This window comes from Tenrec ecaudatus, chromosome 5 (genome assembly GCF_050624435.1).
Source record: "Tenrec ecaudatus isolate mTenEca1 chromosome 5, mTenEca1.hap1, whole genome shotgun sequence".
Lineage (NCBI taxonomy): Eukaryota > Metazoa > Chordata > Mammalia > Afrosoricida > Tenrecidae > Tenrec > Tenrec ecaudatus.
In genome coordinates this window covers 118312753-118337629 of record NC_134534.1, presented here as the reverse complement: position 1 = coordinate 118337629, position 24877 = coordinate 118312753, and the positions used below count along the sequence as shown (strand labels likewise).

The window sequence follows — 24877 nt, the reverse complement described above, 5'->3', positions numbered from 1 at the left end:
CTCCCTATTGGACTATGGTAGCCTCACCCTCATGTGTGCCCAGGGCTTCTAAGGTTCTTCAAGAAAGTAGAAACCCTAACTAGAGGGGTTGCTTGGACCAATGGGAACTTCCTATCCTTAAAGAGGGCAAGGAAAACCCAGTCCATGGCTCAATACAGCTTACCAAGTTATGTGAACAAACCTTGTGCTCTCCCCTTTGGGGAAGTTGCAGGAAAACTTATGGTCCCTGCTCTGGGTTTGGTGGAGCAGGCAGTGGCCTCACGGAGACTGTCTCAGATCTTGCACACATGAACTCTAGGCACTTGATTGCGACATCAGTCTTGCCTATTCAACTCTGTCTAGAGCAGTGGTTCTCAACCTGTGGGTCATGACCCCTTTTGGGGGTGGAGCAACCCTTTTACAGGGGTCTCCTGATTCATAACAGTAGCAAAATTACAGTTACAAAGTAGCAATGAAAATAACTTTATGGTTGGGGGGTTACCATAACATGAGGAACTGTATTAAAGGGCTGCAGGCATTAGGAAAGTTGAGAACCACTGGTCTAGAGTATCTGGATATCAAGCTACAAAAGGTGTCTAGAAAATTCCTGGTTTTAAACACCAGGTTGCCACCATTGTTAATCTTAAAGCCCTTACTCTGTGCCAGCAACTGGATTCTGCTTCATTTTATCTTGGTGACTATGGGGACAGTGGGGGTGCATCCCGTGGAGAACTGACTGAGGCTTCTTGCAATTCTGGTCTGGGCATCCGGAGGGCTACCTGCCTATACATCCGTCATATCTCCATGTGTTTAAACAGCCCATGAGCAAGAGCAGATGACCAGTGCTGGTGTGCCCAACATGTTAATGTCATTAAAAAGTACTAAGTTGGTTCCATCCTCTCAGCAGGCAAGGAATGATGTTTTACGTGGAAGGAAAGTGGCCTGACCATGGGGCAGTATGGCATAAGTGTCATAATATAGAAACGACATGTCCTTTGGCCTTCTCTATATCTTCCTTGCTGTCAGACTCTTGTGAATGCCCTGCTCGTACAGTCCATGTCCTGGCCCACCAGCCCAGCCAGTCCTAAGCCTCTCGGAATCTTTGGCAAAAATCTGCTCTGACTCCTTTCCATAAGTACCAGGCTGATCTGAAAGGGTCATGTCAACTGAGGGACTATGTATTGGGAGCTTGTCCCTGACTGGACTTGACAGGGACTTATAGAGCTCCCAGCTCTCTTGCCTGCAAAGAATAAGACCCATCTGTGTAATACCCTGACACTGCTGGTTTTCCTGGCAGAACAGAAATGGAATCCCTCTTCCCGTGCCCCATATCACAGATTGCTCTGTCCTGAGTACATGCCACCCTCTACATCTTGTCCTTGTCCTGGCAGCATACTGGTGAGACCACTTTGTTACTATGCCTTGTCATCTTCCTAGAGGCTCCTCCTTTTATTCATTGTCAATTTCCCAGCATCTTTTTCTGCAATCTCAGTTCCAACAGGCTAGTCTCCTTTTTGTCAGGTTGTACCAGGCATTGCTGTGGAGTTAGCAAGATGGGCCAGTCTCTTGGTCTCTCCTGTCCAGATCTTGCCAGACTTAGTAATGGCAACCCTCCCCCCACCCCGTCCACCACTCCTCCCATGTGCCTTAGGTTGACATGCAGGGCCCTGAATGTGATTTCAGTCCAGTGTATACAGATGAAGTGTTCCATGTACCAGGAACCAGGGTTGGTCATGAGGCTGTCTATTGAGTGGGTTGGGCAAGTTTGTGAACACTGGTTGCCCCAAATGCTGAGTGTCTGTGTGAGGTTGTATGGGGAAACAGACACACTTGTGGGGTGAGGTTAGGGGTGCACACATTAAGTAGGGTGTGAAGGATTTAACCAGCACAAAAAAGGGAGGGGGATGGACTAGAAGAAAAGGCATCTAAGGAAAAGAGTAGGAACTAAGATCCAGAAGCAGAGATGCTGCAATGCATTTTGGGTGGTGAAGGTATGGGGAGGACTGAGACTGAGCCTTGGAAACCAACATCCTAATGACAGTGGGACATCCCCTTGAGTTTAGAGCAGGGAATGACTCCATTGAATTTGTATTTTATAGACTCACTTTATTGAGAATGCTGATTAGAGGTGGGTGGGGATGGGGAAGTCTGAGATTTTATTATTAGGAAGTTGTCATAGCCATCCTCCTGGTACCTAGCTCTAACAAGCAAGTTGTCTTGACTTATAACCTTATAACCATGTCCTGAGTTTAGTGACATCATTACTCTGTTTCAGAGGAAGGAATTGATGCACATTAGGATTGGTAGCTACCCAGTTGTACTGACACTATGGGGAGGAAGTCAGGGAGTCATGTAAGACGTATGCCAACTGAGTCAGAAAGATATTATCAGCTACCCTTCACTGAGATGGGAGGAGATTGGTCAAGTGTGCGGAAGAAGGGGATAAGTTGCATGTGTCTTTGCTTCCATGGCCCTCTCTTTCCTGAAATAGGACCCCTGGGCTCATCTTTCCCATTATGCTACCATACATTGCTTTTGTAAATACTGTTGTCTATCGCAAGACTCTCTTCCTCAGAACTGATGTGGATCTAGCCCTCACTTTAATCTGACATAGCATAAGCCTCTCACTTGATTGTGTTTCAGTTTTCCCATTTTCAAACTGCAAAAATCATGGTGTGCCCCCCTCATAGAGCTGGTAGAATAGAGAAGCACACAACTTAGTCCTCACGAAGTGTTGCTAACCAGCAATGCCATTACCTCATAGTCACTGGCTGATAATGAGCACTTTAACTGACTTTCTTTACCAACAATTTTACCTTACCTGTGTATCTACACCCACATATGAGTGAGGAAGGACATTTCCAGAGTCTTGAGTAGACACTCCCCGGGTGTTTAGCCTGGACTAAGATATCAAAGCCCTATGGCCCTTCCCCACATCATGCCTCCTGAGCTCTGGCCATGTTCTCAGAACTCAAGACCTGAATGATGAGAGTCAGTGAAACTGTTCTTCACTCCACAGAGCTTGCTGTGTACTCAGCCCTATCCTCGCGAAAGGTCCCCGACGAGGAAAAGGAACCCACAGAAATGAAGTAGCAAAGGTTACACAGGTCACCAAGCCATGACCTCTATACCTGCCATACCGCAAGGCTCTCCCATCCCACCCCTCCTACACCTCCATTCCACTCTGCCGTTATTTGACCCTTTACCTGTTCCCAGGTTTAACTCCAACTTCTTTTCCTTCCTAAGCCCTCTTCAACCTTCTGGAATTCCCATTCACTCTCAAAAACAACTCTTGGAGTTTCTCAGAGGTAATCCAATTCTCTTACCTTAGAGGTGTTTCCTCAACTGATACCCTCTTCATTTGATTGTGAAATCCTGATCTCATTGCCCTCTGATCCCACTCATGGCCAGAAGCTTTTCCACCACCAATTGGCAAAGTCAGCCGGTCTCATAATACCTTTGGAGGCTGCCCCAAAGGGAGGGACTTGCATCCCCAGCTGTGTCTAACCCTTGGCTTCTAGTATTCTAGTAGACATAGTTGTTTGTAGTATCCACAGGTATTCAAGTAAACTTAAAGCAAGCCATGGAAAAGGGATATTGGCCAAGAACAATCACAGACTAAAACCCTTACCTGAGCCACCTACCTGTGATCTCATCCCTGGCCTCAGCATGCCATGTCAGAGCTTGTCTGGCCCAGGCAGCTTTTAAGCCTGTGTCAAGAGCAATGTCAGCATCAACAGAAGCTAGGTCATCCCCCAAGGCCAAATCATCAAGATACATCAAGATACCTACAAGAATCTTGTAGGTTTGAAGAGTAGGAGCTTGACCTTTCCCTTCCTCTCCCAGTTCTCCTTTCAGACTACAATTGGGGTCATCTTAGAGCAGATCTAGACAGCAGGTTAGACAGAGAGTCTGACCTGAACCAGTTCAACAAGTGAGGCAGAGAAAAATGCAAAGACAGGCCAGCCCACAGCAGGAATCCCTGAGGCCAGATGAGGAATACACTCTGGATCAGGTCTGAGCATTGCCTCATGGGGATTGCTAACCTTTGGAGAAGGGAGTGGCAGAGGTTGAGATGGACTTGGAAATCTGCGTTGGCTTGTTTAAAATGGGACAAGGATACTTTGTTGTTAAATACCCTTGAGTCGGTTCTGACTCATAGTGCCTCTATGTACAACAGAAAAAAACACTGCCCAGCCCTACCAGATCCTCACAATTGCCCCTATTGTTGCAGCCCATGTGACAGTACATCTCATTGAGGGCCTTCCTTTCTTACGCTTCTTTCTTAAGAGGATGCTTTGGATGGGAAAATTCAAACAGGTGGACTAAGTAATCAGGGGTGTATTAGTCTGAATACTTTAGAGAAACAAATCCACAGAAACTCATGTATACAAGAGAGTTTTATATAAAGGTTAAGTGCACATCAAGAAACCATCCCAACCCAGTGTTGCCCAAGCCCACAGTCCATTAACCCATTAACCCATATGTCCGGCACTAATCCATAAAGTCCTCCTCCATCTCACAAAACACACACAATGACGCCGACTGCAGGAGGAAAGCCAAATCAGTGAAAGTGTAAGCATCTCAGTGCTGTCAGGGATCGCCACACTGCTGCTCCAGCACCCAAGGCTGCATCTGGGTAGGTCCATGCTGCTTCTCCTCAGGGATGTCTTACAGGAAGTGAGCCTTGCCAGCCTGAAGCAGGAAACTGGCTAAGGCAGCTGCACCTTGGTCCGACCATCACAAAGCAAGAGACCTAAGAACCCTCTGCCCTTCAATTAACCCCACGTGTTTTTCAGCCAGGTTGGCACAATAAACTACCTCAATGGGCATGTCTTCACCTCTCTAATCTTTAGCCTGCTGGTTTTTAAGCTGAGCATAAATGCCTATAATGTTTCCCATCGTGTAGGTTGAGGATAAGATAAATACTTCAATAGTATCTTAATTGTTTTCTTTACCCATTGAATAGATATCCAATAATTTACACTTACTAACATGTGGAACTTTGATAATCTTTTACCTATAAAGTCAAAAGCATCTTCATTGTCGCCAAAAGAGAAAACACCCACAGACAGGTGAAATGAAAGGGAATAATTTCTAAAATTTGAATAATTTCTGATTAAGAAAAAGACAATTAAATTTAAAAATGGGGAGAACACATGAACAGTTACTTTCCCAAAGAACACATTCAGGTGGCCAACAAACATGAAGAAATGCTGATTATCATTAGCCACTTGGGAGATCTGAATCAAGACAGCAATTAGGTATCACCTTACACCAGCATTAATTGCAAATTAAAACAAAAACAGAAAGCAACAAATGCTAGCAATGGTATGGAACAACCACTGTGGAAGAGCAAAGAATTCTAGTTGGTATATAGCTGAGAAAATAAGAGTTGGAACACAAACAGATACATGCACACACGTGTTCATTACATCACTGTTCAAAATAACAAAAGATGCAAGTAATTTAGATGACTACCAATGGAAGAGTGGATAAACAAACTTTGGTACATACACACAATGGAATAGTGTACAACATTAAAAATAATGATAAATCTGCAAGGTACAGAGTACATGGATTTTCTTCAAAGGTTATCATATAATATATGAATAAATACATATTTATTTACAATTTAGATGTCTTTTATTTTATCTTAATGCCTTATCTCACTGCAGGCTGAGAACACCCGTATAGTATTAAATAGAAGTGATGAGATTCATTATTTTTCTCATTAAGTTATTTTAGCTGTTAAGATTTTTAGAAGATGTTTTTTACCAAGTTGAAGATGTTCCCTTCTGTTTTGCTGAGAATTTTTATCAAGAATGAAATTGAGTTTTGTCCTACATTTTCCTGCATCTTTTGAGAGAATCATATTGGTTTTCTTTTTTATCTTTCATAATATGAAAAAATAGTTTTACTAGGAAAAAAGTCATTATATTGCCTATTATGAATATATATCAAAGTTTATTCTCCACTGATGATCATTTAGGTTGTTTGCATCTTTTTGCTAATTGTGAACAATACTGTGATAAACATGTGTGCATTTATCTGTTACTTGACTTTTACTCTTTCAAGTCAAAATCTGGAGGTCAATGAGGCAGACACAGAATCCAGACCAAGCAAAAAGAAAACAAGTTTTCCCATAGCGTCCATTTATATAAGAAGTAGGCCAAGGAAACTTCCTTTAAGTTGCATCATGACTGTGACCTGAGGAAGGGAATTGTATTCCACCTTAATCTTATTACAACTGATTGGCTGTTTATAGCAAATCCCATTATGGAATTGATTACATTGTGTTAAATCTCATCATGGGACCTCCCGTTCCCCCCAGAAGAATTTATTTCAAAGGACAGCACTGAATCTGCAGCTTTGGGGTGAGAGGGAAATATCTGATTGGAGCACACAGGATTAGATGAAGGGGGAGGCGGAGAGAGTGGAGCACATCCTGGCCTGCCAGGCCTTGAGGATGATGTTCCCACTTAGAGAAGCCAGTCCACAGAGAGAACCACATGACCGGCCCCACTATGAGACATGATGTCCACTGACCCATAGCCCTACAGGGGACAACACTGGAGTCCTAGTGTGGGAATTGAGCCCGATCTGATCCTGCCACATTGAGGCAAAACACTAAGGGGGTGCAATAGAACAGTAAGGGAACGGAGTGACAAGGTCCCCAGGAAATGTGAAGGTGGACTTTGGGGCCAGAGCTTGGTGCTCCAACAAACTGGACTGGAAAACACTCCTAAAGGCTAACAAACAGCCCTTGAGCTAGCTACAAGCTTTTCTTTCTTGTTTTTTTGCTATTGGTTTGTTATTGTTGGTTTGTACATTGTTGCTTGGTTTTGCTCTGTCTTGTTTTTGTACATGTTATTATCTCCATGGGTCTGTCTAAATAAGATAGGCTGGATGAACAATCTGGAGGAGAAAACAATGGGACGACAGTTCCGGGGGGACATGTGAGAGTGGGAGGTGGGGGGAAAGGTAGTGGGGTGTTAACAAGCCCAGGGACAAGGGAACAACAAGTGATCTAAATTCGGTGGTGAGGAGGGTGTAGAAGGCCTGGTAGGAGTGATCAAGGGTAATGTAACCAAGAGGAATTACTGAAACCCAAATGAAGACTGAGCATGATAGTGGGACAAGAAGGGTGTCAAAAGAAATAGAGGAAAGAGCTAGGAGGCAAAGAGCATTTATAGAGGTCTAAATATAGGCATGTACATATGTAAATATACTTATATATGAGGATGGAGAAATAGATCTATGTGCATATATTTATAGGTTTAGTATTAAGGTAACAGAAGGACATTGCATCTCCACTCAAGTACTCCCTCATTGCAAGAATACTTTCTTCTATTAAATTGGCATTCTATGTTGCTCTCCTTCCCGACAACAATCGTTGAAGACAAAGTGGGTGAATAAGCAAATGTGGTGAAGAAAGCTGATGGTGCCTGGCTATCAAAAGAGCTAGTGTCTGGGGTCTTAAAGGCTTGAAGGGTAAACAAGTGGCCATCTAGCTCAGAAGCAACAAAGCCCACATGGAAGAAGTACACCAGCCTGTGGGATCACGAGGTGTTGAAGGGATCGGGTATCGGGCATCATCAGAACAAAAAATCATATTGTGAATGAGGTGGGGAGTGTGGAGTGGAGACCAACCCAAAGCCTACTTGTAGGCCACTGGACATCCCCTTAAGAAGGGTCTCGGGGAGGAGAGGAGCCAGTCAGGGTGCGATGTAGCAAGGATGAAAAATACAACTTGCCTTTAGTTCCTAAATGCTTCCCCCTCCACCACCACCCCCATTATCATGATCCCAATTCTACCTTACAAATCTGGCTAGACCAGAGGTTGTACACTTGTACAGATAGGAACTGGAAATACAGGGAATCCAGGGCGGATGTTCCCTTCAGGATCAGTTGTGTGAGTGGAGATACTGGGAGGGTGGAGGGAAGGTGGGTTGGAAAGGGAGAACCAATTACAGGGATCTACATATAACCTCCTCCCTGGGGGACAGACAGCAGAAAAGTGGGTGAAGGAGCTATAGGTCAATTGATGTATGTATGGAATGTGATAAGAGTTGTATGAGCCCTTAATAAAATGATTATAAATAAATAAATAACACCCCCCCCCCCAAAAAAAAGAAAGAAAATGAAAACAAGCTCACAGAAGCCAAAGTATGACTGATTGGAGAGAGGGAGGGGAAAAAAGAGCTGATTCCTAGGGCTCAGTGGAAAGTAAACGTCTAGAAAAGAACAATGGAATATATGTAGGAATGTGTCAGACCCAATTGATGTATGGACTGTATCAAGATTTGTAAGAGACCCCCCACCCCCCAGTAAAATGATTTTAAAAATACCATCATGGGAGATTATTAAACCATAACTGCCAAACTGCTAATAATCCTGGCCCAGCCAAATTGACACAAAGTCCAGCTTCACTATTATTTTTTTTTCACTATTATTTTCTGAAGTCATTTTATTGGGGGCTTATACTACTCACCACAATACATCCACTGTGTCAAGCACATTTGTACATTTGTGGCCATCATCATTTTCAAAACATTTTCTTTCTACTTGAGCCCTTGATAACAGCTCCTTTCCCCCCTTCCTCATGATCCCTTGATAATTTGTAATTTTTTTTTCATTTCTTACACAAACCACAGTCTCCCTTTACCCACTTTCCTGTTGTCCACCCCGCTGTGTGGGGCTGTGGATATGTCAAATATTGTGATCTGTTCCCCCCTCCCCTTCTGGCCAACTTACCTTTACCCTCCTGGTATTACTACTCTAATTAATGGTCCTGAGGGGTTTATCTCTCCTGAATTCCTCTTATCTGTACCACTGTACATGCTCTGATCTAGCCAGATTTGTGAGGCAGAATTGGGGTCATAACAATGGTGGGGAAGAAGCATTAAAGAACTAGAGGAAAAGTTGTATGTTTTATCGGTGCTAAACTGCACCCTGACGGACTCTTCTCTTCCTTGTGACCCTTCTGTAAAGGGATGTCCAATGGTTTTTGGATGGGCTTTGGGTCTCCACTGGGCATTCCCCCTCATTCATGTTGATATGATTTTTTGTTCTGGATGTTTGATGCCTGATACCTGATCCCATTGACACTTCATGATCACACAGGCTGGTGTGCTTCTTCCATGTGGATTTTGTTGTTTCTCAGCTAAATGGCCATTTGTTTATGCACCCTTTTTGTCTTCAGCTATTATGTCAGGAAGGTGAGCATCATGGAATGCCAGGTTATTAGAACAAAGTGTTCTTGCATTGAGGGTGTACTTGAGTAGAGGCCCAATGTCCCATCTGCTACCTTATTACTCAATATATAAATATGTGTATATGGCTGTATTTAGACCTCTATAAATGCCCTTTGCCTCCTACTTCTTTCCTCCATTTCCTTTTACTTTCCTCTTGTCCCACTATCATGTTCGACCTTCATTGGCTCTCAGTAATTCCTTCTGACTACATCACCATTGATCAAGCCCCACCAGGCATCCTATGCCTGCCTTACCATCCATTTTAGATCACTTGCTCCCTTGTCCCTGGATTTGTTGCCTCCTGCCCCTTCCTTTCCCAGCCTCCTCCTCTCCTGTGTCACCCAGAACTATCGTCCCATTGTTTTCTCTGGATTGTTTATCCCATCCCACCTGTCTTATCTAGATAAACATGCAGCGACAATAATGAGCACAAAAACAAATCAGTGCAAAGCACAACAAAAGAAAACAAAGAACAAAACGACTACAATAACAACAACAAAAACCAAACAGCAAAGAAAGAAAAGCCTATAAATAGTCCCAGGTCTGTCTGTTGACCTTAATGAGTATTTTCCAGTCAAGTCTGATGGGTTGCCATGTCCCGACCCTATTCCTCAGGGTCTTTGTTGCTTTGCTCTCTTTGTTGCCCTGTTGCACACCTTTAGTGTTTCGCCCTGGTGTGGTAGGATCGGATTGGGCACAGTTCCCACAGTGTCTCCTGTGTTGTCCCCCGTAGGGCTATGGGTCACTGAGGGTTGTTGTGTCTCATGGTGGGGCTAGCCCTTTGGCCTTCTCTGTGCATTGGCTACTCCAAGGTGGAATATCAACCTCAGGGCCAGGTAATGTTCCACTTTTGCATGTAGATTCAATTTTCCCATAATTATTTTTTAATATATGGATATATATTTATGTTTATTTCTAGATACTTAATTCTATCCCTTTGGTTTACATGTTGACCTTATGACACTTGGTACTTACTGTTTTGATTACTATAGCTTTATAGTAAAATTTGAGATCAGTAAGTTGAGTCTTCCAACCTTGTTCTTTTCAATATTGAGCATTCAAGGCACCTTGAAATTCCATATGAATTTGAAGATCAATTTACCATTTCTACAAAAAAAAGTGGAAATTTGTTAAGGGTCACATTAAATAAATAATAAGAAAACCTAGGTTCTTTTATTTACTCACATCGTTGTCCATTTATCTGTTAATCAGTTTTCTTCTTCCTGGAAGATTTCATTTAACATATCTCATAGTAGTGAATTCTTTTTCCTTTTTTATATCTTTATTTCAACTTTTTTGGAGGCCTTTATTAACCATTTTTGTTTGTTGTTTTTGTTGTTGTTTGGTTCCCATGTGTTGTAACCTTTTAACTTTGCTTCTCCAGAATTGATGTGTTCTCTGACCACTTTTAGGATTTTCTCTGCATTACTGGTTTTAAGTAATTTTATGATTGGTGTTCGTGTATATAGTTTAGCTGTTTTTGTTTTCAGCATCTTTGGGGGGAAAATAACCATTATTTCTTCAAATATTTTTTTCTGAATCTTCCTCTTTCCTTCTCGTTTGGTAGTCTAATTAACCATGTTTTAGGCTTCTTAAAATTTTTCCACACCTCACAGGTGTTTTCTTGTGTGGACACACGTATGTGCGTGTGCTCACGATCACATGTTTTGTATAGTTATATTGATGTGCCTTCAAGTTCATTAATTTTATATATGATGTAATGTGCTGTTAGTCCCATCCAGTGTATTTTTCTTGTTACATATTGGATCTTGAACTCTAGAAGTGTGATTTGAGTTTTTATTTTTGTAAAATCATCTATGTCTCTGCATAACATACTCATTCTGTTCTATTTTCTTGAACAAGTGGAATTTTATTATAGCTGGTTTAATCTCCATGTCTGCAAATCCTGTCACTGTCATTTTAAACTCTCGATTGACTTTTTTTCTCTTCATTATAGTGTTTTTTCAATTTTTTTATATGTTGGCTACTTAGTGGTTAAATATTGAATTTTATGGAGTTTGCCTTGTTTGCAGGCAGGTGTTTTGTATTTCTTTCTGAGCCCTGTTCTGGCATGTGATTAAGTTACTTGGCAGAAGTCAGATCCTTTCTAGTTGACTTTAAGCTTTGCTAGAAGGGACCAGCACAGCATTTAATGGAGGCCTAATTTTGTCAAACTTCTGAGTACTGTGCCTGCTGCTTTGTGAACTGTTAGTTTCTTCCTTCCACCGAGAGAAATAGCGCTGTTTGATGGTCGCTGTGTATGACTGATGGGGATTGTTCCCGAGTTCCTTCTGGGTGATTTCTATGCAAGTCTGCACTGGCTGTCCCCAGCTGCCCTCTATCTGTAGGTCTCAGGCTTTGTCTTCCATGTTCTTCCAGGCTCTGTCTTTGCTTCCCCTTTCTGCACTGTGGCAGGCAGTTCTTTCAGGGACAAATGAGAGCTCTCATGGAGCTTCCCTATTTCCTACCTCTCAGGTTCACTGTTTTTATTACCTGGTGTACAGTGACATAAAATCCATTGCCTTAATCATAGAACTTTTCTAGGTTTTTGTTTTGTTCATTTCACACAGGTGGTAAATTCAGTCCCTGTTACTATTACATCTTGACTGGAAGCAGAAGTCTTTTCTTCCATTGTTTTTGAAAAACCATCTAAGATACTGTTATGAGGGCTGAGGCAAAGATTCTGGGTAGAAGCAGACAAGCCTAGACAGGAACTGTACCTTACAGCATATAGATGACTAACCTTCTATAACTCATTATTTGTTTACATGTGAAATCTCTTTTCAGCTCCTCATGAGATTTGGGTTTTTTTTGTTTTGTTTTGAGTGTTCATGTTAGCCTTTGCTGGCTGGGATGTGTAATCTTTGAGAGTGAAGCATACCCCAGCACGTGCTCTCCAGAAGCACTGGATAGTGGGCAACAGTGTCTTCTTGCCTGCTTACTTACCATGGCATGAGGGACTTGCAACCAAGTTTGAGCAGCCTTGCTGCTCAGGGCCAAGGGTTTTGAGTCATGATAGACTCAGCACTGGGCTTGCCCTCACCTGCCTGGGCAGGCTTGCCCACAATAATGAAGATGTTATGTGGGCTTGACAATTTGTAATTTGGTGTTCCCATTGGAACCAGTTTGAAAGAGGAGAAAACAATAGAAATCATAGATTTGGGCTGATTTGGTTTGAAATGAATGTCAAAAGCCGAAGTTTTCTACTAAATTTTACAGAGAAAGAGCTATTTTTAAATCAGTTTTAATTCATATATGATTCAATAGTTCAGTCACATAAAGAAAAGCTAACAACCACCAGCCTGTGTGGTCATGAGGTGTTAACGGGATCAGATATCAGGCATCAGAAGACCCAAATCAAACAATTATATCGATGTGAACAAGAAGGGTTGGAGTGGATCTGTAGACAATTGGACATCCCCTCACAGAAGGGTCACAAGGAAGGAGTGAGTCAGCCAGGGTGCAGCCTAGCACCGACAAAACACACAACATCCCGCTAGTGTTTACTGCTTCCCTTCCTCCCCCCACCCCACCCCCACTGTCATCAACCAGTTCTTCCTTAAAAATTTGGCTAGACCTGAGCATGTACATTGGTATAGCTAAGAGCCCTTGACACGTAGAATCCAGGACAGATAAACCCCTCAGGAACAGTTTTGAGTGTTGCTACCATGAGGGTAGTAGAGGGAAGGTGTGGGGAGAAGAGAGAAAAAGGCGGGACAGATTGCAATGATCATCGTATACCCCCGCAACCCCCCACTGCCAGAGGGATGAACACCAGAAATGTGGGTGAAGGGAGACAGTGGATGGTGTAGGATATGAAAATAACAATTTATAATTTGTCATAGGTTCATAAAGGTGGGAGGAGGGGAAAAAAGAGGAGCTGACACCAAGGGCTTAAGTAGAAAAAAAATGCTTTGAAAATGATGATGGCAACATATGCACAAATGTGCTTGATACAATTGATGTATGGATTGTTATAAAAGCTATAAGAGCCCTCAATGAAATGATTGTTAAAAACTAACAATAATGTAAAACAAAAAAACCTCAATAGAAAAGAAAGTAGGAAATATTAAAAACTAGATTCAAATTATAAGGTGTTAAATCATTTTATTGGGGGCTCTTACATATATTATAGTAATCCATACATCCATTATATCATGCAGAAGGTGCTAAATTTCAACCAGCTGCCTCTGCAGTAATCTACTTTGCAATGCATTCTGCAGATCGCAAGGCTGTTTACACCCCTGGTCTGTGGTCAAAGGGGATTCACCTCTGAGGCTTAATGTACATGTTCCCCTCCTCACTGCTTTTAGAACCAAGGCAACTTTAAAATGAGTCAAAGGGGGGATGCAGTGATCAAATACTACATTTAATTTAGCCGTGTCTTATATAATCAACTTTTAATGCTCTCTGTCTGATAACAAAGCTATTCACATCCCTCAACTATGGTCAGAGGGCATTCACTAGAGCCTGCAAATAGAGTTTTGGCTTCTACTGTCTGTCATCTCTAGCCTTCTGAAAATCAGGTATCCACAATTTAAGCTTTCATACTATTCCCTCCTTTGAATTTGGATTTTATTGTGTGCAATCTTTGGATCACATGGACTGGTATGCTTCTTCCATGTGGACTTAGTTGACACCTACTTAAATGGCTACTTGTTTGAAGACAAACCTTTAAGATGCCAGACACTATTACTTCTGATAGCTGAGCAACATCTAGTTTCTTCACCACACCACACGTTGCTACATTCATATCTTAAATGATCTCTTCATGAGGTGGGAGGAGGGACATCAAGCAGGGTCATATCATAAGAGCTAATTTCTCTTAGATTGGGGCTAGAATTAAGTGCAAGATCAAAATTCATTCATATATATATATATATATATGGTTTATATATGCCTAGTTCACCTTAAAGATATCATTGTCATTTTATGTTTCTGTATATTATCAATCATCCTGCTGGGGCATAAGGTAATTCTCTTGACAGTGTCATTAATTTAGCCAATGGTATAGAATTTAAAACACAGCTGAGAAAAGGAAATTATACAAGTGTAGGTCAGCTATGAATGGTAATATATTAATTATTTACTTGTACAGATTAAAACTCTTACATGACTTAACACTATTTATACACACAATGGGAGTTGGTGAGAGGGCAAAACTTTAAATAATATTCATTCACAAGGGCAGAGCCACACCTACCAGATTAATGCATGTCATAATGAAGTCAGGAGGACATTATGATAGTAAGTATAAATTGAATTGTCGTTTGGGTCCACCATTCATTTGGTACCCTCAAAGGAAGAGATTTGAACCAACATCTAACCCCTGCCAGTTCTATGTCCTTGGGATAGCACTTATCTGCTTTTTGCGCAGGACAATTTCAGCCTTAAGTCCCGTGGCTATACTTGAGTTTGAGGTAAAGCTCAGTTCATTTAGTGGGGTTTCTAAATCAAGTCCTTCTGGTGTAACCTCTATAGGATATTTTGTGCCTTGTAAAGTGTAACATTCCAGTAGTCTAGCACACAGCCTGAGTTACCCAAAACTGCATAGAAACTAGGTCAGAAGTATTCAATTAGGAACCAGGTATATTCCCTCCATGAGTTCTATCTAAGTATTGTTAAGCATTTTTCCCAGTGGGAGGTTGGACCTCCTTTTTTCCTACCAACAGATATGTAATTATCTTCTCTGAGATATACATGTCCCCTTCTCCCATCTTGACTTGAATTTCCAGTAAGGTTTACTTATCACTCTAGTAGAAGTTTCTATTGGTTTGGAGTGGCCTCTTCTTCTTACCACATCTTGAAAAGCTGACCCCACTGAGGTGAAGTCTCCTCTGCCAAAGTGGTTTTTAATGTACACACACACACACATATACATACATACACACACAGGGGGGTTATATATGATTCATGGATGCTAGACAGGCTCTCTACTGAGTTTCTTGGCAGACCAAATTAGAAGATTACGTGCCCTGAGAGAAGGAACCTACCTTCATCTTGATGGTTACGTTATAGTAATGGACTTATACTGTAGTTGTCTTTTGTCATTCACTTAACTTCACTCACTACCCACTTGTCTGTCAGTTTATCACGATGCTGGAAGGTATGTCACTAGCAGGGTCACTCAGAGTGCCAGCAGGGTCACTCAGAGTGAACAGGTTTCAGTGGAGCTTCCAGACGAAGAATAGACAATGAAGGACTGGGCTTCCCACTTTGGAGGAAGGAGCTGCTGAAAACCTTACACATAGCTTTGGGATACTGTCAGGTACTAAAGGCCTAAAGATTGGAAGTAGATCATTGTCACGAATAGTGCCGGAGGATGGGCCCTTCAGATCCCAGAGTACTCAAAATGTGACTGAAGAGGAGCTGATTTCTCCGCGTGGAGTTGGGTAAAGCATGTCGGAGTGGAGCCTTCAGGATCTTCATTTGCTGATGGAGCATGCAAAGGTAAGGAGAAGCAACTGCACAAATCTGCCAACGAGTGGAACTTAGAATATGCAAATTATGAATGTAGGATAATTGGAAGTCCTCAAAAATGCATGATTATTGGTATCCTAGGCATTCGTAAGCTGTACTGGCCATTTTGAATCAGAAAATTAATCATATGATTTATTATACCAGGAATAACCCAATGAAGAAGAATGGCGTAACATTCATTGTTCAAAGGGACATTTCAAGGTCTGTCTTGAAGTCTGTGCTTCAGTGCTGTCTGTGATGGGTTTATATCTACTCACCTTCAAGGAAAGCCGATCAATACAACTATTATTCAAATTTATGCACCAACCAGAAAAGCTACTGATAAGAAACTGAAGAATCCTGCCAAGGACTTCAGTCAGAAATCTGTCAAACATGCAGTCAAGATGCATTGACATTGGAAATTGGAATGTGAAAGTTGGAAACAAAAAGAAAGGAACATTCGCTGGAAAAATAAGGTCTTTGGGATAGAAATTAAGCTGAAAATCGCGTGATAGAACTTTGCAAGACCAATAACTTGTTCATAGCAAATACCTTGTATTCAATAACATAGTACACATAGACTTCGCCACATGGAAGACACCAAAATCAAATGGACCTCAGCTGTGGGAAGAGACAAAGGAAAAGCTCAGTGTGAGCAGCTAAAAGCAGGCCAGGGGAGCAGACCATTAATTACTCATATGAGCTTGTGTGTAAGTTCAAGTTGAAGAAGAAGAAAGGAAAACGAGTCTTTAAGTCAAAATTTAACCTTGAATTTCCCACCTGATTTTCAAGAGCATATTTGATGCATTGAACACTAATGACAGAAGACTTGATGAGCTAGGGGAGAACATCATTCATGAAGAAAGCATTGAAATACAGGTCATTACTTGGTTAGACCAGAGGATGCACAACGGGTGCAGTAGGGATCTGGAAACACAGGGAATCTAGGCCAGATGAACCCCTCAGGACCACCGGTGAGAGTGGCGACACCGGGAGGGCAGGGGGTGTAGAAAGGGGAAACCGATCCCGGGGATCTACATGTAACCTCCTCTCTGGGGGATGGGCAACAGGAAAGTGGGTGAGGGGAGATGCCGGGCAGTGTAAGATAGGATAGAGTAATAATTTATAAGTTATTAAGGATTTGTGAGGGAGTGGGAAGCTCCGGGAAGGGGAAAAAGGAAAATGAGCTGATTCCAGGAACCCAAGTGGAAGGCGAATTTTGAGAATGATGAGTGCAACGAATGTATAAGGGTGCTTTACTCAATTGATGTATGTATGGATTGTGATAAGAGTTTATGAGTCCCAATAAAATGACATATATAAAAAGAAAGAAATACAGGTCATTAAATGAGGAAAGAAAGAAAATATTAAAGTGAATGTCAGAAAAAACTGTGGAACTTGCTCTTAATTTTAAAGTACTTAAAGCAAATGGAATGTTGAAGTAAAAGAGGATAATGGAAAATTTCAAAAGGCAGATTAGGAATCTAAAGTCAAATATTATAATGAAATGTGCAAAGATCTAGAGTTAGAAAACCAAAAAAGAATATACTCAGCATATCTTAAACTGAAAGAACTCAAGAAAAAACTCAAGCCGCAAGTTGTAATATTGAAAGATTGTATGGGAAAATATTGAATGATGCAGGAAACATCAAAACAATATGGAAAGAATATAGTCATTGTACCAAAAAGAACTAGTCAGGAGGTATGATCAAGAACCAGTAGTACTAACAGAAGAACTTCAGGCTGCATTGAAAACATTAGCCCAGCAACGATGAAACATACACCTTTCCTCTAGTTCCTAAATGCCGCCTACTATCAGGATCCCAATTCTACCTTACAAATCTGGCTAGACCAGAGGATGCACACTGGTACCGATAGGAACTGGAAACACAGGGAATCCAGACGGATGATCCCTTCGGGACCATGCTGAGAGTTGCGATACAGGGAGGGTGGAGGGAGGATAGGGTAGAAAGAGGGAACAGATTACAGGGATATACGTATGACCTATAACCTCCTCCCTAGGGGATGGACAACAGAAAAGTGGGAGAAGGGAGATATCAGACAGTGTAAGATATGACAGAATAATAATTTATAAATTATCAAGGGTTCATGAGGGAGAGGGGAGGAGGGAGGGAGAGGGGAAAATGAGCTGATGCCAGGGACTTAGGTGGAGAGCAAATGTTTTGAGAATGATGAGGGCAATGAATGTACAAATGTGCTTTACACAATTGATGTATGTATGGATTGTGATAAAAGAATTGTATGAGCCCCTAATAAAATGATTTTAAAAAGAAGGAAAATGATGATGGCAACATGTACAGATGTGCTTGACACGATGGATGGATTATGAGAAGAGCTGTAAGAGCCCCCAATAAAATGATTTAAAAAAAACATTAGCCCAAAACAAGGCTCCAAGAATTGATAGAATACTGTTTGAAATGAAGCAATTATTTGATTATGCCAGGAAATTTGGAGTATGGCTACTTGACCAACTTATTGGAAGAATCTATATTTGTACTCATTTCAAAGAAAGGTGACCCAACAGAATACTCAAATTATAAAACAATATCATTGATATCATGTGCAAGTAAAATTTTGCTAAAGATCATCCAACAACAGTTGCAGCAGTACATTGACAGGGAGCTCCCAGAAGTTCAGGCTGAATTCAGAAGAGGATGGAACTGATGTCATATGGATATTGGCTCAAAGCAGAAAATACTAGAAAGATGTTTACTTGAATTTTGTTGACTGAGACAGGTTTGGAGGAAGGCTTATTAGCAGTCTAAGAGATGCAGATGACACACCTTACTTGCTCAAAGTGAGGACAACTTGAAGCACTTGCTGATGAAGGTCCAGGATTCCAGCTTTCAGTACAGATTACAACTCAGTGTAGAGAAGACCAATTCCTCACAACTTCAATAGGTAACAACATCATGACAAATGGAGAAAAGGTTGAAGTTGTCAAAGATTCTTTCCTTGTTTGGATTCATAGTGTTTATGGAAGCAGCTGTCAAGAGATCAAAAGACATATTGCATTAGGTAAATCTGCTGCACAGACCGCTTTAGAGTATTGAAAAGAAAGGATGTTACCTTGAGGACTATGGTGTGCCTGGCCCAAGCCACGGTGTTTTCAATTGCCTTGTGCATGTGGAAAGTTGGACATTGAATAAAGAGGACCAACAAAGAATGGGTGCATTTGGATTGTGGTGCTGGCAAAGAATATTGAAAGTGCCATGGACTGTTCAAAGGGGAAACCAATCCATCTTGGTAGAAGTGCATCCAGAATGCTCCTTAGAGGGAAGGATGGCAAAGCTTCATCTTACATGTTTTGTTTGGACATGTCACCAGGACAGACCAGTCCCTGGAAAAGACATCATTCTTAGTACAGTGGAGGGGCAGAGAAAAAAAAGGAAGGTCCACAGGAGATTGAGTGACACAATGTCTTCCACAATGGGCTCAGGTATAGGAACAAGTGTGAGGATGGCCCAGGTAATGCTTTGTTCCGTTGTGCATAAGGTTGCTATAGTTCAGAACTGATTTAATGGTACATATCAACAACAACAACAGTATTCTGTTTTGTGTACCAGTTTCTGTATCCATTCTTCTACTGATGGATCTTTGGCCAATTTCTAGCTTCTCAGAGCAAGAGTTCTATTGGTTAGGGAATCCTCAACTTCAAGTGCAGTCAGCACTGTGAAAGCACTGGTGTTCCTTATAATGCCAGTGTAGACCTTAGGTTCACAAATATATTGGCCTTCGTCCTCTTTTCAATGACCCTCACCCCTGGCAATGAAAAATTTTATTACTTCAGTGCACAAGCCAAAAACCAAACTCACTACCATCAAGTCAATTCTGACTCATGATGACCCTCCAGGACTTGGTAGAACTGTCCTTGTGAGTTTCTGAGACTATAAATTTTTACAGGAATAGAAGGTCTCGTGTTTTCTCCCAGTTAATGGTGGTTTTAAACTGCCAAACGCATAACCCACTACACCACCAGGGTTCCAGATAAAGTGTAGGTATCTGCTTTTGCATCCTCCCCTGGATCGTTCAACCATTCCCCAGAGGGCAATGTCACCCACTTTGGGAACTATGGAGTCAGTCTTATATTGTCCAACTGCTTTTGTTCAAGGATGGAGCCATAGTGATGTGGTGGGTATGCATTGGGCCATTAACCACAGGGCAGCAGTTTGAAACTACCATGCCATCAGCAGAAGATAAGACTTTCAACTCCTATAACCCTGGAAACCCACAGGTACTGTTCCTTTCGGTAGGCATGCAATGGCAGTGGGTTTTGTTTTCTTTGCAGACCTTTTTCTCCATTAAGACTATTGCACACATACTTACCTGGCAGGGGAGATACCATGATCACGAAGGTGGTTTTCCCAGGGCAAGGCTCACCCATTGCACTCCGGGTGTGCTGACCCCTGCGATTTCCCCAAATGTGGGAAACTCGACTGCATAATTTGTGGTAGTGGGGGACTGCGTTCACGCTATCCCCTGAAAAAAAAAAAAGACTATTGCACACATGTGTACTGTTTGAAGTGGGATACCACACGTGTTATGTAAAATCTATTTGCCTCTTCATATGTTCTACCCAGTTAGCACCTGAGCCCTTTAGCAGCTGCATGGGATTCTATTGTTTAGACAAGACTGTGGTAGAAAAATTAGTTGTTTTTCTTTTGTTTGATAAAATAAACGGTCCTGCTCAGTAAACATCCTTGTAACCACTTTTGGATTCTCACCCGTCCTACTATTTTCTTGGACTAGATTCCTAAACTTAACATTAAAGAGTAAATCAATGAAATTGTTTCTGGTTTTCTCAAGAAAAAAGAAAAGACATTCATTTTCTTTATTCTTCAGGAGCCTTCTTTTGGCTTTATTTTCCTTCTGTGAATTAGGACCTTGTTAAAAGTCCCTAGACTGTAAGGTTAGAGCAAGGCAGATTCCTCTACACCTGACTGGAGTAGTCATGGTGGGCTGAGGGACTGTCTGAGCCTGTGTTCCCACTAATGGAATGGGAGAATTTTTCAAAGCTACAGCCTCCTCAGAGAAAAGATGATGTCCTCTTTCACTCAGTACCTATCTTGAGGCTTTAGGGTTGGTAAGGGATTGTAGACAATAGCCACAGGCAATTTTACAGATCACTCTAGATGAAAACTAGGACAAAAGAGTTGAGAGCAAAAGTTTCTTAAGGCAGAAGACCCTTAGCTGCAGAGATCTAGGGCAGAGCAGGGCATGAGCCTCAAATTCAAGGTGACACATAAGCCTGGAGCAGTGGAAACTGGCTGCCATGCTTGGCTGTGCATGACCAGGCCTATCGTGTCAGCCACTGGATTACTACCTATGTTCAGTAGTATTACAGACAGGCTTGGTTAATATGAATACATGAATAAGGTAGGAATGAGCCCACATCAGCACTGTGGGGTGGGCCACCAGCAGCCTCTGTTGTCACTCTGTATTGACTCCTCAGGTGATCATCTCAAAGAGCACAAGAAGTAGATGGAACCTGTTAGGCTAAGGCCCAGTCAGTACTCATTCCTGTGGCCAAAAAGGTTGCTGCTCAGATTCTGTTGTAGTATTTTAGGTTTATTTTTATTACAGTTAAGCAAACTAATGTCATATCCAGCTTAGGGAAGTTTACATACCCCATAATCACCTCCAATCTGTTAGGACCCTCTTCCCTATTCCTATGTAAGCCTTCTCCCCTTTCCCTCCCACTCCCAGGTAACTGCAGTATGATTTCCTTGTGGCTTTGGGGGATCATGCAGTGGGGCAACATTAGCTTGTGCCTTTGTGACGGCTCTTCTAGCTCATTGTATCTGAGGGTAAATGTCAGGAATTTTCAGTTTGGAGCTTGCCTGCACTGTGGCTCTTTCTCATGTCTGTATCTCTCAACCTAGGCATTTGGACAGGCTCACACAAATCACAAGAAGGTGGCAGCAGATGGTGAGAGCCGGGAAGAGAGTTTGATCCAGGAGTCAGCCTCTAAGGAACAGTACTACATGAGGAAAGTACTGGAGCTACAAACAGAGCTGAAGCAGCTACGCAACATCCTTACCAACACTCAATCGGAGAATGAGCGGCTTGCCTCAGTGGCACAAGAACTGAAGGAGGTGAGAGGAAGGAAGCAAAGAGATGGGTCAATGATTTGTTGCCATAGTATTGTTGTATAACCCACCAGCTTGTTCATTGTACCTGAAAACAACAATATTTGTGATTTCCCAGATGTACGGGGCAGGGAGCAACTCTGGACCAGGCCAGGTCATGTGTATAGAATCGCATGTTCTCTAGGGTGGTCAACTGGAACATTTTCTATGTTCCATATGTTTTTTCCTCCCCTACCTAGTCTCACTTTGATGGGAACAAAGGACTAAGAAGGAAAGACACATGGCATTTCCAAACCTCTGCTTACATTTATTTCTTAGACAACAGTGTAGTCAGTTCTTCCAGAGGCCAGCCTGCTGCTTACAGACTTATTTCAGGGCAGTAGTCACACACTTTCATTCAAACACTTCTTTGCCTGTAAAATGTCTTCTTTCACTTCTGATGCATCCACCCCTATAGGGCCTAATTATGTGTAAGAAAAAAAAGAAACAACCCGGGTGCTCAATGGAATTAGGGTAAAATAAATGAGTTTGAGAGTACTTTAAAAGATAGATTTATGTGGGTGGGGGGAGATGTCAGACAGTGTAAGACATGACAAAATAATAATTTATAAATTATCAAGGGTTCATGAGGGAGGGGACACAGTGAGGTAGGTGGGAAATGAGCTGACACCAAGGACTCAGGTAGAAAGCAAATGTTGACAATGATGATGGCAACAAATGTACAAATGTGCTTGACACAATGGATGGATGGATGGATTGCGATGAGTTGTACAAGCCCCCAATAAAATTATTTTTTTAATTAAAAATAAATAAAAGAAAAGATCTATGGGGAGTTTCACCTCCCCCCCACCAGTTGTCACAGCTTGTGTTAAATAAACAAGTTGTTTAAAGAAATAAGTCCAGTGACACTCATATGTAGAAGAAGGAACAACAGATATATCAACAAATAATCTTATATCAAAAGAAGGCATCCCAGCCCAGTCCAACTCAACTACATAACTCTGATGTTAGTAAGTCCTTTTTCGGTAGCTGCAAACTGGTTCACAGTAAAGTGAACCAGAAAGCAGGAAAAACACAAGAGTGGTGGGTACAGAATCATGCAGCTCCAAAATTGGTGGAAACATGGCAGGGTGCTGACAGCTTTCAGGGATGGGTGACCCACATGGGACTTCCCCTGGAGACAGGCAAGTTCCAGCAGGCAGGAAGGCAGAGAGAAAGAGAAATTCTCAGCTTCTTATAAGAAGGCCACACACCCAAGGAGGCATCATCAGACTGTGACCTGATTGACATGTTGAAGTCCACCCCTACACTTTCATAAAAATTCAAGTTGACGTAAAATGATGTACCACACAACTGATCATACTTCAGATGTACCTGTCAGAGCAAAGTAAGGTGGTCATCCTGCTCAGTGAGACCTGTACCATATGCCCTGGCCCAAGAAGCTGAACTTCTAGTGGGGATCAAGGGAAACAGTGCAATAGTGAGCCCATAGGGACCGTGTGGGGAGAATGGACAGTGACAGCCTGAGTGTGCCTGGGGTGTGCTGCTAGCATCATGAGCATATCACAGCAGATGATGTGCTCAACCGGCGTAGTCATAAACTCCAGCAGAACCATGGAAGGTCTTGGAGGATAAGTATGAGAGCTTTGCACAGGTCATGGACCGTCTGCCACATGGGAAATGGGCTGTGGGGACTACCATGGAGGCAGAGAGGCCAGAGAATATGTAGTCCCCACCTCTCTCATCCTGACAGAGACAGTAGAAGCGGATAGTTGACAGGGGCTGAGCAGCTGAAGGGTAAAGCCATCACCAGTGTGGGCCAGGACAGCCATAGGGCAGGAAGCTGGGAGATCCAGGTGTGCCCATATGGGTGCACTCATCTCACCCCTCTTCTATGACTCTAAGCCCCTGATTCTCCTTGGTAAGAATATTGTATCTCATCTATCTGCAGGGCTTCCAACCAAACTAACCATGCTGTGGGTGTGGAGCAGCTCATGCGGGAGGGTGGGAGGTATGGCCTTTCCTTGGACAGATGTCCCTTCCATTATGACCACTCTGTGTGTGTTGTCACTGCACCTCTCCTAGGTTCAACTGGTATGGTTAGACTCCTGGTAAGATGTAGAAATGAAGCCTGGACAAAGCATCATTTAGCCTCAGTTTCCTTATCTCTAAAACAATGATCCTAGAGTCTTCTTGTAGGGAGAACACTGTAGTTCATTACCTTGTGTCCCATTCCCTGACCCCATTGAGGGTGGTTCTGAGCAGGGACTAGGGCCTTGAGGCCAATGAAAAAAGGGCAGGAGATTGGGTATGGGTGTCCCCAGGAGGTCAAGGGAGCTTTTCCCTGAACAAGGAGGGTTTGGATTGAATTCCATATGGGCAAGATGCTATAAGAGGCTTCCATGAAGGCATGGCATAATCTCACTTCCATCTGACATAGAGTATAGGAGCAAGGGGACTCAGCTGCCTGGAGGACTGGTTCCCTGACTGAAAGCTAGGAGAGAGCTGAGTGGTAGACTTGCTATAATAAGTTCAGCTAGTCCCATGAGTAATTAAATTTCAGTAGTGTTTTACTTTAGGTACACATGTTGGGCATTGCTGCTGGGAGCCAGTGAAGAGGAAGCCCTTCACTTCAATACTTTTGACCCTCCCCTCACTGATACTCACTTCTTTTGTTGATCTCCATGCTTGGAAGAGTGGGAACCATAGTAGTTCTCTGTCCCCAGAAACCCACCTGAGATGTGTTCACTGACCACAGAAAGGGGGTCTGGGTTACCAGGACTATGACATCCTGTATCTATGGATCCCTGGGACCTGTCAGCCCTTATTATTAACCCCATGCTCTTTAGGGAGATCTCAGTGTCCACTAGGGTGTGGGCAGTAACCTCTTGGCCCAGCATGTCTTTTCTTTTCTGCGAACAGTGGATGCTGGCTCCAGTCGTCCCATCTTTATAATTTTAGAGCCTTATTTTCCAAAGTATTTTTATATGTTAGAGTCATGTTTTCCAGCACTGAAATGATCAGTATGTATGTTGGGTGGTAGGTACTAAAAACAGATACTATGTTGTATTC

The 24877-nt window shown here is 42.4% G+C and overlaps 1 protein-coding gene and 1 non-coding gene across 4 annotated transcripts in view; both read left to right on the top strand.

Moving 5' to 3' along the window:
- BICD2 (BICD cargo adaptor 2) overlaps nt 1-24877 on the top strand; it is an 84274-nt gene that overhangs the window by 32584 nt on the left and 26813 nt on the right. For 2 of the 3 annotated variants that reach the window (XM_075549872.1, XM_075549871.1), the window contains exon 2: nt 21599-21811. The exons of the other annotated variant lie outside the window; for it this stretch is intronic. In XM_075549872.1, the coding sequence (XP_075405987.1) occupies nt 21599-21811 (213 nt within the window). The remainder of the gene's footprint in view (nt 1-21598; nt 21812-24877) is intronic. 3 annotated transcript variants of the gene reach the window in all.
- Nucleotides 20035-20198, top strand: LOC142449485 (U1 spliceosomal RNA). The gene has a single exon (XR_012784645.1). It is a non-coding gene; the product is annotated as a U1 spliceosomal RNA (small nuclear RNA).